The sequence below is a fragment of the Pseudorasbora parva genome, chromosome 5 (genome assembly GCF_024679245.1).
Source record: "Pseudorasbora parva isolate DD20220531a chromosome 5, ASM2467924v1, whole genome shotgun sequence".
NCBI classification, from domain to species: domain Eukaryota; kingdom Metazoa; phylum Chordata; class Actinopteri; order Cypriniformes; family Gobionidae; genus Pseudorasbora; species Pseudorasbora parva.
Genome location: NC_090176.1, coordinates 5,305,015 through 5,324,326, shown reverse-complemented (window position 1 = coordinate 5,324,326; position 19,312 = coordinate 5,305,015). Strand labels below are relative to the sequence as shown.

At 37.3% G+C, this 19,312-nt stretch overlaps 1 protein-coding gene across 2 annotated transcripts in view; it reads left to right on the top strand.

Moving 5' to 3' along the window:
* The window catches only part of LOC137075923 (CASP8 and FADD-like apoptosis regulator), a 19,598-nt gene extending 2,006 nt beyond the window's left edge, over window positions 1–17,592 (top strand). The window contains exons 2-10 of one of the 2 annotated variants that reach the window (XM_067444871.1): window positions 297–597; window positions 677–782; window positions 2,362–2,497; window positions 3,118–3,185; window positions 3,260–3,323; window positions 4,499–4,548; window positions 8,527–8,596; window positions 10,303–10,804; window positions 16,578–17,592. In XM_067444871.1, the coding sequence (XP_067300972.1) occupies window positions 314–597; window positions 677–782; window positions 2,362–2,497; window positions 3,118–3,185; window positions 3,260–3,323; window positions 4,499–4,548; window positions 8,527–8,596; window positions 10,303–10,804; window positions 16,578–16,707 (1,410 nt within the window). In that variant the 5' untranslated portion in view covers window positions 297–313 and the 3' untranslated portion in view covers window positions 16,708–17,592. Of the gene's footprint in view, window positions 1–296; window positions 598–676; window positions 783–2,361; window positions 2,498–3,117; window positions 3,186–3,259; window positions 3,324–4,498; window positions 4,549–8,523; window positions 8,597–10,302; window positions 10,805–16,577 lie in introns of both variants that reach the window. The other variant, XM_067444870.1, reaches the window with a different exon arrangement.
* The last annotated feature ends 1,720 nt before the right edge of the window (window positions 17,593–19,312 follow it).

The window sequence follows — 19,312 nt, the reverse complement described above, 5'->3', positions numbered from 1 at the left end:
GGGATGACACACAGCGGTGATAATGGCCTTGGCCCAACTTTTTTGAGATGTGTTGATGCCATGACATTTAAAATCAGCTTATTTTTCCCTTAAAATGATATATTTTCTCAGTTTAAACATTTGATGTCATCTATGTTTTATTCTGAATAAAATATTGAAATTTGAAACTTCCACATCATTGCATTCTGTTTTTAATTCACAATTTGTACAGTGTCCCAACTTTTTTGGAATCAGGTTTGTAAATACTCCAATTGAGAGTGGTGTAAAGGCGTAATGTGAGTGTTTGTCCTCCTCAGATTGGGTTTGGAGCAGAATGTCTGTCCTGTCCCGCACCATCAGTCAGATCACAGATGAGCTCAGCACAGACGAATGCAAGCGCATCTCGTACCTGTGCGGCGCTTTGGACACCGACCGCTTCTCCACAGATCCCAGAGGAACGCTACGGACGGTCTTCAGCCAAACCAGGATTGACTATGGGTTTCTCACGGAGCTCGTTCTGAAGATAAAACGCTACGATCTGCTGCGAGAAGTGCTGAGCACCAGCAAGAGCACAGTTGAGGGGATCCTGAAGAACGGCCATGCTGTGCCAGAATACAGGTAAGGACTTCCAGCTCTTCTGTGAAGCTCCACTGGTGCAGTTTGGGCTTGAAGAGAGTGTTTAACGGTGTGTTTTTAGAGCGCTGATGGCGGATTTGAGTGAGGACATGGACACAGAGGACCTGAAGTCTTTGGCATTCTTACTGAGAGACACTTTACCGAAACAAAAACTGGAAAACGTCCAGGTATGATGCACTCTGAGCGATGTTCTCCAGAGGCCTGTTGCATGAAGCTAGCTGAGTTTAGAGTAGGTTTAGAGTTGACAAATCCAGATAAATCCAACCTGGTTTAGATCAAGTTCAACCGTTTCTCAAAGCTCGGTATAAACGTTCTCTGTCCACTCAGGTTTAATCCAGAGTTAGCGATTAGCTCTGAAGCGCGTGCTCCTGAAAGTGTGACACGTGCGGCAAACGTTTGAGTCCCTTCTCTTCTGAAGATTGAGAGATTATTTTGAAAATGATCATGAAATTAAATGTGTTTACAAGACAGGAATAAACGAAAGACGAGAAGGCGCTTAAAGAATATCTGACTATATCAATGCATGATGTATCAAAGAAATATGCCTAATAATTATAGGTTCACAAAGAGCTCAAATGAATACAAGTTGTTTAGAATAATTATGAATGCATGTGTTATATTACTATTTGGCTACTTGTCAATTCATATATTTATATTAACATATGAATTCAAAATGATTTTAATTCATATAATATAAATACAATAAAAATTAGCACCAAAAGATGCACAATTTTATTTCAAAAGTTTTCATTATATTTCATTATATTTTTATTACATTTCACTATAAACTGCTTTAATCTGGAACGAGAGCTACAGGGGTGTGGCTTTATTGCATCTTTACTTGCAGCTGGTCCAGTTTGATCCAGATCCAGGCTGGTCCAGTTTGATTCAGATCCAGGCTGGTCCAGTTTGATTCAGATCCAGGCTGGTCCAGTTTGATCCAGATCCAGGCTGGTCCAGTTTGATCCAGATCCAGGCTGGTCCAGTTCGATCCAGATCCAGGCTGGTCCAGTTTGATCCAGATCCAGGCTGGTCCAGTTTTATCCAGATCCAGGCTGGTCCAGTTCGATCCAGATCCAGGCTGGTCCAGTTTGATCCAGATCCAGGCTGGTCCAGTTTGATCCAGATCCAGGCTGGTCCAGTTCGATCCAGATCCAGGCTGGTCCAGTTTGATCCAGATCCAGGGTGGTCCAGTTTGATCCAGATCCAGGCTGGTCCAGTTCGATCCAGATCCAGGCTGGTCCAGTTTTATCCAGATCCAGGCTGGTCCAGTTCGATCCAGATCCAGGCTGGTCCAGTTTGATCCAGATCCAGGCTGGTCCAGTTCGATCCAGATCCAGGCTGGTCCAGTTCGATCCAGATCCAGGCTGGTCCAGTTTGATCCAGATCCAGGCTGGTCCAGTTCGATCCAGATCCAGGCTGGTCCAGTTCGATCCAGATCCAGGCTGGTCCAGTTCGATCCAGATCCAGGCTGGTCCAGTTTGATCCAGATCCAGGCTGGTCCAGTTTGATTTTGTGATCTCTAACCCAGAATTAAACCAGCTCCAGAGCAGGTTAGCCGTGTAGCGTAAGTTACCATGCTGAACACCGCTAAAAACCAATCCAGCTTCCTCTGAAAAACCAGAGTTTGCTCAATCTAATCTCGATCTCTCCTGGGTAACAACTGAAGCCAGCTTTGTGCAACAGGCCACATTTTTTGCTGGATGCTTGTATGTATTTTTAACCATTTGCTTAATATATTTGCAGAGTTTTTTAGACATTGTAGTGGAGTTGGAGAAAGTCGACCAGCTCTCGAGTGAGAAGATGGACTTGATTGAAAGCTGCCTGAGGTCCATCCATAGGACTGATCTGGCTAAAAAGATCAGCCGCTACCAGCAGACAGGTGGGAATTACCGCCAGGCTAACCAGTGGTCTGTTGTCACTGGTGTTTTTGGAGATTTAAAATGCCACTATTATGTGTTTTTGATATTCCCTTTCCTGTAGTATGTAATAGAGCTGTTAGTGAATGTAAAAGGTCTGTAAAGTTTCATCTGACCAATCGGAGCGGAGAACCAGCAGTAGGAGAAAATGAGGACTTTAATATAGTCATAACAGGGGCAGGTTAATCATAATATACAGTAGTTGACCGGTTTTATCATTCAGAGGAGTTTAGTCTTCAGTTTTTCACATGATAGTCTCACTTCCACATTTCAGTCATGTAGTAGGAAAGTCCAGTTATTCAGTTCCTCTTTCTTTACGTCATCTTATCTGTAGTATCTTCTCTAGTGTGAATGGGGCTTTGATGTTGATCAGATTAGAGTTAATGTAATTCATGGCTCTGACCACTGTTGGGGAAAGTTACTTTGACAAGTAATGCATTACAATGTTGTGTTACTCCCTTCAAGAGAAACTAATTGTGTTACTTAGTTACTTTTTAAGAAAAGTATCTTCTGTAGTGTGAATGAGGGATTGATGGGAGATGGAGTTGGTTAGGTTAAGTTTAATTTCTAAAGATCTTTGCAGCTGTGCCGCCCGGATCAGAAGCAGAGGCGTGTCCTCCAGAGCGTCCGCAGCGCTGCAGACTGCCATCGGTGAGAGCTTTGCTTGCTCTGTATTATAACGCCTCGTGTGTCAACTTCCCCCTCACTGTTCCTGTCATTCACAGCCGCACTACTCATTTGGCTTCTCATCGGTTTCCTGTAATGTGAGCAACATTCACAAATTCTGTGGTGAGTTGAAGGGAACATTTTAGACCGACATCCTTATTCGTTCTCATTGCTACACTTTTCAGAGAAGTCACAAAAACTATGAAGTAGCACAGGAAGTGTTAAGCCACCAGCCTTTATGAATGAGTTGACATGTATGCATGCATTAATGTGAAGCGTTTGAGTTTATACTACGGGACTTCGATTGGCTGATGGCGTTCTGAGGTGTCCACACGGCAAAAAATGCTCTTCTTCCTCAGTATTTTTGTCTTGTTTCTAGTCTAAATATCTAAAAATTCTTACATTAAGAAACATTTACCAGACAAGCTAAAGTAATTGTCTTGTTTTGGAGAAAAATAACTCAAAATGAAGAGAGTTTTTGCTTAAAATAAGATCAATAATCTGCCAATGGGGTGAGAGAAATAATCTTAATTCAAACAGAAAACAAGATTATTTCTCTCACCCCATTGGCAGATTATTGATCTTATTTTAAGATCTCTTGACCGCCTTACGGTTCCATATCACTTCATATAGCCTAGTTTACTGTAATAACAAAAAAATTTCAGGAATAAAAAAAACAACATAAAGCAACTTAAAGGCTACAAATGTAATTTTTTCAGTAGCTAGGTAATAAAAGCGCTCTTTAGAGATGTACATTCACACAAGCTCTCTCTCTCTCTCTCTCTCTCTCTCTCTCTCTCTCTCTCTCTCTCTCTCTCTCTCTCTCTCTCTAATAACTTCATTAATAACTACAGTAGAATGCTATCAATGCCTCAAGTCTCCGTTACCAGCTTTAAAATGATGTTTTGGATCTAGCAGGAGCCATTGGATTAGACGCGGAAGAAATAGTCCTACTCACAATAGCGATTTAAGTACAAAAACTGGACAGATCCCTTTAAATATATCACCGGATCGATGTCTTGAGGTGTGGTAACCGCAGTATAAGCAGAATAATTGACTAATTGTCGTGCATTATTTTTCTAATATTTCAATGAGCCGTCGTCAGTTATTCGTTACGTAAGCATCATGAGCAACACACACTCGGTCAGGACTGATCATTACACTGTGATCTGTGTAATTGCATAACATGTAGAAAGATTGCCTGGTTTCAGTGTATTTCATGTTTTTGTTTCATTATAACTCTACTGCTTCGCTATTATGTATCATAATACATTTATCTTGTTGAATCTTTTTTATAGATAGGCAAGCGGTGAAGAAGGACCTGCCCAGCTCTAGCTCCTGGTGTCAGGTAATTCCTGTTTTTATGATTGTTCAGTAACACTTTAGTCTGGGGAACACATATTCACTATTAACTCCGACTTTTGCCTCATAAACTCCTAATTTACTGCTTATTAATAGTTAGTAAGGTAGTTTTTGTAGCGTTTAAGTTTAGGTATTGGGTCGGATTAAGGGATGTAGAATAAGCTCATGCAGAATAAGGCATTAATATGAGCTTTATGAGTGCTTGAAATAAAGTAAAATAAAATAAAGTGTTACCAATTGTTCTTATAAATTAGAAATATGTTCTCCAATCATATGCTTGACAAATATTCTATATTTGCTCAATACAAGGAACATCGATGGTGGATTTTTATTTTTTTTTAAAAGGTTAGTTCTGTACCTTGGTCATATGCAAAGTACCTTTAAAGTACTTCATATAGAGGTCTAGTGTTTATACAGATCAATACGGGCTCATTTTTCAGTGTGTAGACCAAGGTTATTATAGTTTTGCTTTTTGAAATTAGTTTTTATTTCAGTATCGTTTTCAATTTTGCTACAAATTTCAGTTTAGTTTTAGTTAGTTTTACAAATGGTTTTGCTAGTTTTAGTTTAGTTTTTATTTTGCAAATACATTTCTATTTAGTTTTTATTTATTTAGTTTCAGTTTTAGTTTTAGTAATTATAGTTTAGCAGAGTTACCATAATGAAGTTTAGAGACCAAATCAAGGTTTTTAATTTCAGCAAAGTTTAATTAACAGATTAGAGTTTAATCTTACTAAACATCCTTAAGTGAAATAACTTGATAAACGAGCATTATTGTTTATACCCAGGACGGTCTTACAAAACATGCATAAAGTTGGGTCTTCACCTTTGAGCCAAAAAGCTTGAGTCAAACTATGACCTATACAGGATCTATCTTAAAGAACAAAATAGATGCAACGTAAAATATAAAAGTAAAAATGATAAATTCCAGACAAACTCACTCATAACAGATGAAATATTGTTAAACAATTAAAAGCTTATTTTAATTTCTTCAGTAGTACAATGTAGGCTAGCAGTGTCTACACACTGTTTTGCTCTGTGTATGTGTGTGTGTGTGTGTGTGTGTGTGTGTGTGTGTGTGTGTGTGTGTGTGTGTGTGTGTGTGTGTGTGTATGTTTTTCTAGCCTGGTGAGGACTTCAAACTGAATGCACACAGACTCATTGGGACTCGTGTCACCGTGGGGACCTAAATTGAGGTCCCCATGGGTACAAAAGCTTATAAATCATACATAATGAGTTATTTTGAAAATGTAAAAATGTAGAAAGTTTCCTGTGATGGGTAGGTTTAGGGGCAGGGGCAGTGTAGGGGGATAGAATATATGGTTTGTATGGTATAAAAACCATTACGTCTATATGGCAAGTCCCCACAAAGATAACGCACCAGACATGTGTGTGTGTGTGTGTGTGTTGTGCTATAATTGTAAAGGGGACCAATGTCCTCACTTATCTAGTAAAATATTATGATAACTGACTAGTAAGGACATTTGACTGGTCCTCACTAGTTAAAAAGGCTTATAAATCGGCCCAAACATGTTTTTATTTAAATCTATTGTTTTGCACGTTCTTGGGATGGGGAGGTTTAGGGATAGGAATTGAGTTAGGGGATATAAAATATCATTAAGCTGATATAAAATCAAAGGAAGTCCATGCAATGTCCTCACTTATATAGTGAAACAAACGGTGTGTGTGTGTGTGTGTGTGTCCTGGCATTCCCTACTTTGTGGGGAAATGTCTCCACACAGATAATAATATTATTAGTAGTAAATGATTATGATAACACCTTTGAGCCTGTCAATATTATGCAAACATGAAATCTCAAACGCACAGTAGGCTAATAACGTTATTTGCTAATATAGTTGCTGACTTTTGCGCCTGCGTCTCTCGTCGCGTAAGAAACGGCATTCTAAAACAGTGAGCAACGTGCATCTCATTACCTTGTGTTATTTCCCATTTCACTGCCACGGACGCATTGATTCTTTGTGAACTCCCGTTTAGGACTGGCGATGTGTTGCCTGTCTGCACGCGTCCGTCACAGGGCAGCGGTTAATCTCCTCCTCAGCTCACTTGACGCGCAGTAGCGCAATATACAGACACTCCCTCAACCGCCATAGTCAGATTTTCCACCACATTAAAGAGAGCTTATTAATAACGAAAACGAATATTTATTTTTGCTAATTATTATTTTATTTCAGTTAGTTTTTTAGTAAGAGTAGTTAGTTTCGTTTAGTTTTAGTTTTTTATTTATTCAGATTTTTAAATTTTATTTCAGTTTACGAAAATGTTTTTTGACCAATAGTTTTAGTCTTAGTTTCAGTTTTCGTTTACGAAAATAACCTTGGTGTAGACTGAAATATAGTTTTGCAACATAGCAATATTTACAGAGACATTATTTCCTAACAGGGCTTGACATTAACTTTTTTGCTCACCGCTCATTGTGGCTCGTGGTTTTCTAAAGTTACTGAGGATATTAAGATCATGTTCCATGAAGATACCGTATTTGGTAAATTACTACTGTAAATATATATATATATTAAAAAAAACTAGAATTATTAGTAATAAGCATTGCTAAGGACTTAATTTGGGCACCTTTAAAGGAGATTTTCTCTATATTGTGATTTTTTTTCACCCTCAGAATCCAGATTTTCAGATAGTTGTCTTATCCTAACAAACCATACATCAATTAAACGATTATTTACTATTTTATTTTTTTAAAAGTACTCTTATGACTGGTTTTGTGGTCCAGGGTCACATATGTAAAATATCACCAGAGTGACTGATTAATCATATACTGTACAAATGTAAAAATAAGAGACATATTTTCATTCAGCAAGGATGCATTGAATCAATCTAAAGTGACAGTAAAGACATTTATAATGTTACGAAAGATTGGATTTTAAATAAACGCCGTTCAGATCCTCATCTGAGAGTGATTAGTGAAGGATCATGAGACTGAAGACTGGAGTAATGATGACACACATGCGTTTTCTTTCACTTAAAACAGAACTGACTGTGGTGTGTGTTTTTGACTGGTTAAGCACAATAAGCAGCGAAAACTGAGTCCTGAGAGGCGGCTTTATGTGTGTGTCAGCACAAAGTCTGTGGGAATGAGTCAAATTATGAGCAATACGCGCAATCCCACGCCGAAATCCAAGCCCTGCAACAATACTGATCCTGAGCAGATGAAGCGAGTGAGTGAAAGAAGGGTCTGTGGATGAGAGAGAGAGAGAGAGAGAGAGAGAGAGAGAGAGAGAGAGAGAGAGAGAGAGAGAGATATGCTGGTATCTATGCTTTTAAAAAAAAAGCATAGATACTTGAAAAATGAATTTATTATATCAAATTTAACCCACCGACCGAAGTGTCTGGTAGGAGTGATTGCATTACACACCACTGCTGAAACACACACACACACACACACACACACACACACACACACACACACACACATTTGGCCGGTTGGCGGATGTTAACGTCAAGCCCTGTTTCCTACACTGTAAAAAAATATATTAAAAAAATTAAGTTACCTGGTTGTCTTAAATATTTTCAGATGAAGAGTTCATTGAAATTATTATTTTTAGTTAATACAGTGAACATTTTTGAGAATCGACAACCTTTATTAAAATATTATTAGAAGATTTTGTAAGCATATTGGGTAATTGTGTGTTTTATTTGTGATGACGCAGCCAAATTGTGCTATTTTTGTGATTTATCACATGTTTTATGTGGTTCAGATACAATAATATTTTGCGTTTCTATTTATTAAACTAATTTCCTTCATTGTATCAACTCAAATTTTTCTGCTCAATAAACTCCAAATTTTAAGGCAACCATTTTACTTACTTTTTGAAGTTAAACCAACACTATTTTTAAGCGTGTATTAAGACTTTATGGTTGCAGACTCCAGATATAAGTGAGAGTGAGTGATTGTTATGGAGTGTGTGATGTGAACGTGTTGTGTTTCCAGCAGGAGGTGTACAGTATGACGGCGGAGCCCAGAGGAGTGTGTTTAATCATAGACTGCATTGGCACTGAAGCAGGTGGGAGACAGATCTTTACTGCTTTATCATCATTACTCCAGTCTTCAGTCTCATGATCCTTCACTAATCACTCTCAGATGAGGATCTGATCATCAACACACATTTAGGATTATTATCAGTGCTGAGAACTGTTCATATTTCTGTGGAAACGGCCATGCTATCCATTGACAGAATCAGAAGCTCAACAGAACGGCGTTTATTTAAAATCCAATCTTTCGTAACATATAAATGTCTTTACTGTCACTTTAGATTGATTCAGTGCATCCTTGCTGAATGAAAATATGAATGTCTCATGTAAAATGACCCTAGTCTTTTAAATAGTACAGCAAATAACTTCAAAATTGTTGGTTTAACTTAAAAAAGTAAGTGACCTGGTTGCCTTAAAATTTTGAGTTTATTGAAATTAAAAATTTGAGTTGATGCAATGAAGGAAATTGGTTTAATAAATAGAAACTCAAACTCTTATTATATTTTATTATATTATATTATATATTATTATTATAGCACAAGTTTCACTGCATCATCACAAATAAAACACACACAATTACCCAATATGCCTACAAAATATTTGAATAATATTTGAATAAAGTTGTCGATTCTCAGAAATGTTCATTGTATTAACTCAATTATTTAATTTCAATGAACTCAAAATTTTAAGGCAACCAGGTAACATTTTTTTTTTTTTACAGTGTATGATTAATCAGTCACTCTGGTGATATTTTACTTATGTGACCCTGGACCACAAAACCAGTCATAAGGGTACTTTAAAAAAATAAAAAATTGATGTATGGTTTGTTAGGATAGGACAACTATTTGAAAATCAAAATATAGAGAAAATCTCCTTTAAAGGTGCCCAAATTAAGTCCTTAGCAATGCATATTACTAATAATTATAATATATATTTACAGTAGTAATTTACCAAATACGGTATCTTCATGGAACATGATCTTAATATCCTAATGATATTTGGCAAACAAGAAAAATGGATAATTTTGACCCATACAATGTGTTGTTGGCTATGGCCACAGATATACCCGTGAGACGCAGGACTGGTGAAGAGCTGCAGGGTCACGTGTGTGTGTGTGTGTGTGTGCAAATCTGTCAGCACAAAACTTCCATCTAAAAGTTATTCATGCAAAACTTGCTTTTGTATTGTTGATGTGTCTTTTCACAGGACAAACTGTTTTTACTGGCTACTAGCCAGTACTTTTAGGTTTCACAGCCTTATTTATTAAAGTTGTGGATCAAAAACTACAAAGACAATAACTAGGCCTTTTTTGTTTATTTAAGTATTACTTTTATGTAGACAGTAGAAGACATCTATGCCATTGAGCCGTGTGTTACCGCCGGCTGCTGTGGATGCAAATTATTGTTATGGTTATTTTTATCATTCTTGGTGTGAACGGGCCACACGCTGCTCCTACGCTGAGGAATAAATGGGCTTTACACACAATGCCATAGTCTGGGGAACACATATTCACTATTAACTATGACGTTTGCCTCAATAAACTCCTAATTTGCTGCTTATTAATAGTTAGTACGGTAGGTTTTCTCGTTTGAAGTCTCGTGATTTCAGCAGTTTGACACGCGAATCATGAATCGATTCGCTGATTCATAACCGTTCAAACAGAACCTTTATTTTCCAGATTATAGTTGTGATAGAAGTCTTTACCAGATGATAATGTCTGCTTCTGTTTTCCTCACAGATCAGCTGGAGCAAACCTTCAAGGCTTTGCACTTCCACGTGCTCACACACAAGCTGCTGAGTGTGAGAGACATGCAGTCCACACTGAGGGAAGCGTCCCGTTATCAGTGCCACTTCAGGGCTTCTGCGTTCATCTGCTGCATTATCAGCCGGAGCCGCTCCTCGGATCTCCTGGCCACCGACGCTCACTCTTCAGGCCTGAGTCTGGACACCATCCGGAGCTTCTTCGGCCCAAGCTCCTGCCCCGGCCTGGCAGGCAAGCCCAAGCTCTTCTTCATCCAGAGCTATGAGACGTGTGCTGGATGTGAGGGCTGTGGAGGCCCTGAGGACGGAGAGCTGGAGACGGACGGGCCCCTGTCCTCATGCCGGCCCAGGACCGTCCCATCAGAGGCGGATGTCTTCTGGAGCCACTGCTGGACTGAAGGAGAGGAGCTGGAGAAGCCAAACCACCGCTCGGTGTACCTGCAGGCCCTGAGGTCCTCGCTAGCTGAGGGACAGAAGAGGTGAGGCTCTAGGGGGTGTCGGAACCATTGTGTGTGTGTGTGTGTGTGTGTGTGTGGGACATGACCCACCCACTTTACGACCCATGATATCGGACCCACTCACTTTTATCGTCTCTACTAAGGCTGTGCGATATTGAAGAAAAATGCGATATGCGATATCTTGTTTAATAATGCGATATTCAATATGCGATACGATTTTGCAATTAGTGTGTAAAATCTATTTAAATTATATATATATAAAAAAACTATTTAAAAACTGAGAGTTAAACCATTTGTGTTTCACACTTCCTGGGAAAAGAAACATCGCTACAACTTCTGAAAGTGACCAGAGTGTTGTTCACTTTTCGGTGTGTGTGTGTCAGACAGCGCCAGACAGCAAGTTATTGTTTTTCGTAAATCGTTGCGTTTAATAACTCTTTTTAACATCAAGCAAGTCCCATTAGTATCAGTCTTAAGCCCGGCCTATTCTCTGCTATCCATCGACCTAAAACTGACACTTTTCACAATGTTGAAGTAGCCTATTAAAATCATTCAGATATTGCGCGCCGTGCGATATGCTTATTGCGATATGTACATTTGCGATATTTTGATAATTTCGATATATTGCGCAGCCCTAGTCTCTAATTCAGCACATGTCTGTTTACCTACCCCTAATCGAGAAACACTTATTATTAAACACATTAGGCGCTTTATTTACACTTTTCTAATATTTTCTAATTTTTTATTGAAAATAAATGCCTTTCCGATCTGATGTGTGATGTGAAAAGGGAGAAGAGTGAGTTCGGCAAAAGGCGGATTCGAACCTCTGATCGATTAGCGTCTAAACTTGATGCCATGCGTCTCTTACCCCTACACTACAGCCACGGTTAATAACTCAGGGATTTACGTAATTTTGTCTGACCCAATCAATTGTTTAGTAAACGGCGGGATATTAGTATTGAACGTAAATTTGGCATCTAACGTTACTCCAGTAAAAAAAAAAATTTAGCGAGAGGACCCACCCACTTTTTATTTGCTTCCGACGCTAATGAGTGATATTAAAGGGTTAGTTCAGCCCAAACTGTAACCCCTGTCCTGAACTCCTCTCCCTCCTGTGGTTGGCCAGCCGTCAGACCTCCGCTCATCTTCACACACTGATGAAGATATTAGTGTTGAAATCCGATGGCTCAGAAAGGCCTTCATTGACACCAATGTCATTTCCTCTCTCAAGACCCATAAAGGCACTAAAGACGTCGTTACAAAGCCCATCTCACTACAGCGGCTCGACAATCATTTATGAAGACACCAGAAGAGTTTAGGTGCGCAAAAAAACGAAATAACGACTTATATAGTGATGGCCGATTTCAAAACAAAGCTTCAAACCGTTATGAGTCAGTGAATCGATTCATGATTCGGATCGTGAGTCAAACTGCTGAAATCACGGCTGTGTCCGAAAACCTAGTCAGCTGACAGGCAGCGTTTGTGCATGAAGGCATCTCACAAAACTAATTTCGGACTGACTTCTAACAAGGCAGTGTAACAGTTTAATGATCTACAGCTAAATAGAGAGAGCTTTGGTGATAACTAAACACATATTTAATTACTACATTAGTAATGTCTCGCTAGAAATGACATCAGAAGTGGAAAATATTGGTAAAAAACGTCCATATACACACAAACTGACCAGTAAACCCAACTTCCGGAAGCCATCTTTTTCCCCCAGCTCAACTGTCACTGAATGGAAGCACAGGATTGTGGGATATCAGAGGAAGCGAAGGACACATGAATGCTGCCTTCAAAAATCCATCAGATGAAGGTCTCTCAGGAGACAGAAAGTGAAGCTAACATTAGATTCGGGCATGGCTTGACGCCTTCCTGCCTTCAAATGTGTCCTCCTAAGGCAGCATTTCCCAGGTTTCGGACGCAGCCCACGAGACTTTGGCGATCCGAATCATGAATCGATTCACTGACTCATAACGGTTTGAAGCTTTGTTCTGAAATCGGCCATCACTATATAAGTCGTTATTTAGTTTTTTTACGCACCTAAACTCTTCTGGTGTCTTTATAAATGATTGTAGAGCCGCTGTAGTGAGATGGGCTTTGTAACGACGTCTTTAGTGCCTTTATGGGTCTTGAGAGAGGAAATGACATTGGTGTCAATGAAGGCCTTTCTGAGCCATCGGATTTCAACACTAATATCTTCATCTGTGTGTGAAGATGAGCGGAGGTCTGACGGCTGGCCAACCACAGGAGGGAGAGGAGTTCAGGTCAGGGGTTACAGTTTGGGCTCAACTAACCCTTTAATATCCAGGTCAAAGTGTTTGTGGCTGAAGCGCAGTCAGCGTGAGGCTCAGGAGACTGAAGCTGTTCTCACGCTCTCACAGACGAGACAGAGAAGGTTACTTTCATATGAAACAAAGTCTGAGCTTTCAACAGGGTTTCTTAAACAGTTTACATTTGACCTTCCGCTATTTGAGGCCTTTAAAATGTGTTAAATTGGAGCAGAAAGTCTTAAGTTCAATATCATGGCATTAAATTAGGGCCCTATGATTCCTGCGACGCAGAATCCATTCATAAAAATGTAATTTAATGTATAATGCAGGATATTTCAGAATTTGTCAAATTTTGACAGAGGGCTGTGGTCCGAGCACTTAAAGGGACAGTTCACCCAAAAATTTAAATTCAATCCAAACCATAAGACAATCATATAAAGCAATCGAGTCTCTTTAGAAATTTTTGAATATGCCGCTTGATTCGTATAGATTATGGATCTCTTTATGAACTTTTTGAAGCATCAAAGTGATAGATGGATCACTTTTAAGATGGATAGATGGATCACTTTTATGATGGATAGATGGATCACTTTTAAGATGGATAGATGGATCACTTTTATGATGGATAGATGGATCACTTTTATGATGGATAGATGGATCACTTTTATGATGGATAGATGGATCACTTTTATGATGGATAGATGGATCACTTTTATGATGGATAGATGGATCACTTTTATGATGGATAGATGGATCACTTTTATGATGGATAGATGGATCACTTTTATGGAGTTCAAAAAGAATAAGGCAATCACTGCCATTATAAAGGTTTTAAAGAGCCAGGACTTTTTAAATACAGTCCCTGACAAAAGTCTTGTCGCTTATCTATTTTCTAGAAATACCTGATATTAACCTGACTTTTAATTAATTAATTGGTGTTATAAATAGCTCATATGAAAAGCTAAAACCCTCCCAAATGATTTTTAATGCACTGAAATAAATAATTTTCACAGAAAAAATATTTATCATTTAATCAAAGACAGAAAGGTCAAATTTTGGCAAGACAAAAGTTTTGTCGCCTATACAGAAATTGAACAAATTTACTGCAAATACAAAAATATGTCAGCAAATTAAGTTGTGGTGCTGTGAGATCCAAATTTAATATCTTGTATGACTTCCATGAGTCAGAGACAGATGGACACATTTCGAGACAGAATCCGACAAACTGTTCTGTTCTGCTGCAGTGGAAAATGGGCTGGCCTTGGATTTTCGAGCCAACAAACGGTCCTCTCGAGCAGTTGTCTTGTGGGGTCTGCCTGACCTGGGCTTGTCAAAAACGTCTCCAGTCTCTTCAAATCTTTTTTTTATCCTCTGTACTTGACGCTGAGACACATTGAAGGTGTCTGCCACATCAGCAGTGGATCTGGTCTTCAGCCTCTTGATAATCAAAACTTTAGTCTCAGGGTGAATCTTAGGCATGTTTGCAGAGGTCTAGTTGCAGTTGATGTGAAGGTCTAGCGTACTGGGGTTCTTTTTATACACACTTGAGACCTAATTGATCCATTATTAGTCACAGGTGAAGCTCATATGACAAGGTGACAACACTTATGTCTTTGCAAAAATTTACTCAATGGGCTTTACCAAGCTGTGAATATTAGAATACTTTTTGAAAGTTTAGTTTTTCACTGAAACATTATCACAAAAGCTGGTGGGATTAAAATGAGCCATTTCTTCTAAAAAAATCTTGATTAGAAATATATTTCAGCGGCACTTTAGGTCAATTTGTACACAAGCGACAAGACTTTTGTCAGGGACTGTATAACTCAGATTTTATTCGTCTGAAATAAGAATGTCATACACACCTAGGATGACTTAAGGGAGAGTAAATCATGAGATCATTTTCATTTTTGGGTGAACTATCACTTTAAATCGAGATCCATTTACTTGACAAAATGAAGAAATTCAATAAAGACATTTTCAATTTCATGAAGAAAATGAAGTCTTGTTTTCTGAGAAATTGAATGAGTTTATGCTTAAACAAGAACAAACGGCTATGAAGATGACCTGCATTTGAATGAAGTGCATTTTCATGAACTCACCGGCAGATATTTGTTCTGGGTTTAATCATAAAATCACTTTCACGAGATTTCCCCAGATTTCTTATCTCTAAGCTATTTTTGGTCAAATGAATAAAAAAGTAATGGTGATCTGTTGTAAATTGTATCTCAAGCTTTGAAGTGTCTCTAATACACTCATTGTGTGCTTCATTTAGAGATCATATTGATATGTTATATTCCCTTCAGTTCATTCCTTACATGTTCTTTAATTGGTCTTAAAGATCTCTTAAATTTACCCAACACAGCAGAATACATCAGTGATATGTCCAAAGCTGCTCGATTTCAAAATAAAGGTTTAATCCCTCGCTTTGAGTTTACATCTTTTCATGTCCATATATTCATCTTCAAGAAATTACAGTGGCTGTAGCATTTTTATCATAAAGAAGTGGCCAAATATTAAAGATAAATGGACATTTGAATGAAATGTTTGTGAACATTAAGCAAGGATTTGATCTGCTGTAAAGTGTAACCATCCCCAGGCTGTTGGCGCCCTCTGCAGGTGTGTGTTTTAATACACTAATTCAATAAAACCACACACTGTATTCTTGGTTTAACTTTAAAAAGTGTTACCTGGTCGGCTTTAACATTTGAGTTCATGGAAATTAAAGTTGAGCGTTAATACCACAAAGGAGATTGGTTTAATAAACAAAAACGTAAAATATTATGTTATCTGATCCACATTAATTAATTAAGTTGATTTTACAAATGATAAAAAGTTGTGGTAACAAATTATGATTTTTTTTTTTACTGAGCATGATTATTCGCTTTTGATACCTTATTTAAACTTGTATGTGTATTTTAAGTAATTTTAAAGGCTATTGTTCACTTAGGAATACTCAATTAATCGTCAAAATAATCGACGATTACCAAAGTAATCGTTAGTGACAGCCCTAGATTGGACTAAACCTGCCCCTGCATTATTTTGCATGTTATGACTTTCAGTTGGAATATTTTCATATCACTGAAAGTCACTGAAGGTTTCTTAAAAAATATTGTTGAAATATCATCTCGTCGTGTATCCTCACACCACTAGTTATTTACAATGATACCGTCCAGCTTACATATTACTCTTCAGTATTATTAATACTGCACACCCGACATGGTAAAGCGGTCACGATGCAAAACATAATTTCAGATCAGATGTTTAAAATAAAAACAGATGTTTTATTTCAAGACGTTTGTCAGGTTTTTGTCTTTAAAACTCTCGTGTGTGTGTGTGTGTGTGTGTGTGTGTGTGTGTGTGGGTGTGTGTGTGTGTGTGTGTGTGTGTGTGTGTGTGTGTGTGTGTGTGTGTGTGTGTGTGTGTGTGTGTGTGTGTGTGTGTGAGACATTCTTTATGGATCTCCATTGAGCTTTATGTGATGTAAGTGTTGCTAATGTTTTTTTCTCTCTCTCTCGTTTCAGGAGGACTCATTTGGTAGACATGCACATGGCGGTGAACCGTGCCGTGTATGAACACAATCATAAATCTGCCGAGTCATCGTACATGATCAGTCTGAGACACACTCTCAGGAAAAATGTGTATCTGTCATGACTGTGCCATGAATCCTTACGTTAGAGTGAAGGCAGAGGATTATGTCTGTTGTTTGAGGAAAGATTCATCATAATGATGTTGATATGAATTGTATCAATTGTGTATGGTTTTGAATGTTTCAGAGAACATTGGTTGAGTCGCTGTAGTTTCATATATAGTCCACATGTGGGCAGTGTCGTTCAGCGATGGCACTTGAGTTAACTTCTTTTAACATTTCCTTTGCTTTTAAAAACATCTGAACTGACTGTCCTCAGTAAAAAGCACTTTTTCAATAATTCAATAATTGAATTTAATGAATGATTTGTTTAAATTGGCAAATTTCCAAACAATAATGAAGTATTTGAACACTGATAGCTAAGTCACAGGAAACTATTACTTGTGATCAAAATGACCTTATGTATAACCATAAATGAAGATATTATTATTATTTTTAGATGTGAACGTTGCTATTATGCAAGGTGCTAATATTTCAGTAGTGTTAAATGTGTATTTATTGTCATAAAGAAAGTTTAAAATATTCTTTTAATACAATATTTCCAGTTTAGTTTTAATATTCATTACATGCAATTATAGATTTTTCATCTGTGTATTTTCATAATGTGTGCTTATATTTCTGCCCCTTTGAATGCGTGTAAACGATTTTAAACTTTTGCTGTGTAAATTACAGATAATTTACAGCAACATGAATCCAGAACGTTTATTTTATAGTAGTTTGTGTCCTTCATTATGATGCAGGTTGGCCTGTTCATGTGTCTCCATCTCCTTGAAGAATTAGTAAATATGCACATTTTATCTGAAACTATAAGACTTTTCATATCTCCATGTCATGTTTCAAACCTGTTACCATCATAATCTGTCATGATCTTTAATATTCAACCCTGTTACCATCATAATCTGTCATGATCTATAATATTCAACCATTACCATCATAATCTGTCATGATCTTTAATATTCAACCATTACCATCATAATCTGTCATGATCTTTAATATTCAAACCTGTTACCATCATAATCTGTCATGATCTATAATATTCAACCCTGTTACCATCATAATCTGTCATGATCTTTAATATTCAACCCTGTTACCATCATAATCTGTCATGATCTTTAATATTCAACCCTGTTACCATCATAATCTGTCATGATCTTTAATATTCAACCCTGTTACCATCATAATCTGTCACGATCTTTAATATTCAACCCTGTTACCATCATAATCTGTCATGATCTTTAATATTCAACCCTGTTACCATCATAATCTGTCATGATCTTTAATATTCAACCCTGTTACCATCATAATCTGTCACGATCTTTAATATTCAACCCTGTTACCATCATAACCTCTGTCATGATCTTTAATATTCAACCCTGTTACCATCATAATCTGTCATGATTTTTAATATTCAACCGTTACCATCATAATCTGTCATGATTTTTAATATTCAACCGTTACCATCATAATCTGACATGATCTTTAATATTCAACCCTGTTACCATCATAATCTGTCATAATCTTTAATATTCAACCCTGTTACCATCATAATCTGTCATGATCTTTAATATTCAACCCTGTTACCATCATAATCTGTCATGATTTTTAATATTCAACCGTTACCATCATAATCTGTCACGATCTTTAATATTCAACCCTGTTACCATCATAATCTGTCATGATTTTTAATATTCAACCGTTACCATCATAATCTGTCACGATCTTTAATATTCAACCGTTACCATCATAATCTGTCACGATCTTTAATATTCAACCCTGTTACCATCATAATCTGTCATGATCTTTAATATTCAACCGTTACCATCATAATCTGTCATGATCTTTAATATTAAACCCTGTTACCATCATAATCTGTCATGATTTTTAATATTCAACCGTTACCATCATAATCTGTCATGATCTTTAATATTAAACCCTGTTACTATCATAATCTGTCATGATTTTTAATATTCAACCGTTACCATCATAATCTGTCATGATCTTTAATATTCAACCCTGTTACCATCATAATCTGTCATAATCTTTAATATTCAACCCTGTTACCATCATAATCTGTCATGATCTTTAATATTAAACCCTGTTACTATCATACTCTGTCATGATTTTTAATATTCAACCGTTACCATCATAATCTGTCATGATCTTTAATATTCAACCCTGTTACCATCATAATCTGTCATGATCTTTAATATTCAACCCTGTTACCATCATAATCTGTCATGATATTTAATATTCAACCCTGTTAACATCATAATCTGTCATGATATTTAATATTCAACCCTGTTAACATCATAACCTCTGTCATGATCTTTAATATTAAACCCTGTTACCATCATAATCTGTCATGATCTTTAATATTCAACCCTGTTACCATCATAATCTGTCATGATCTTTAATATTCAACCGTTACCATCATAATCTGTCATGATCTTTAATATTCAACCCTGTTACCATCATAACCTCTGTCATGATCTTTAATATTAAACCCTGTTACCATCATAATCTGTCATGATTTTTAATATTCAACCGTTACCATCATAATCTGTCACGATCTTTAATATTCAACCCTGTTACCATCATAATCTGTCATGA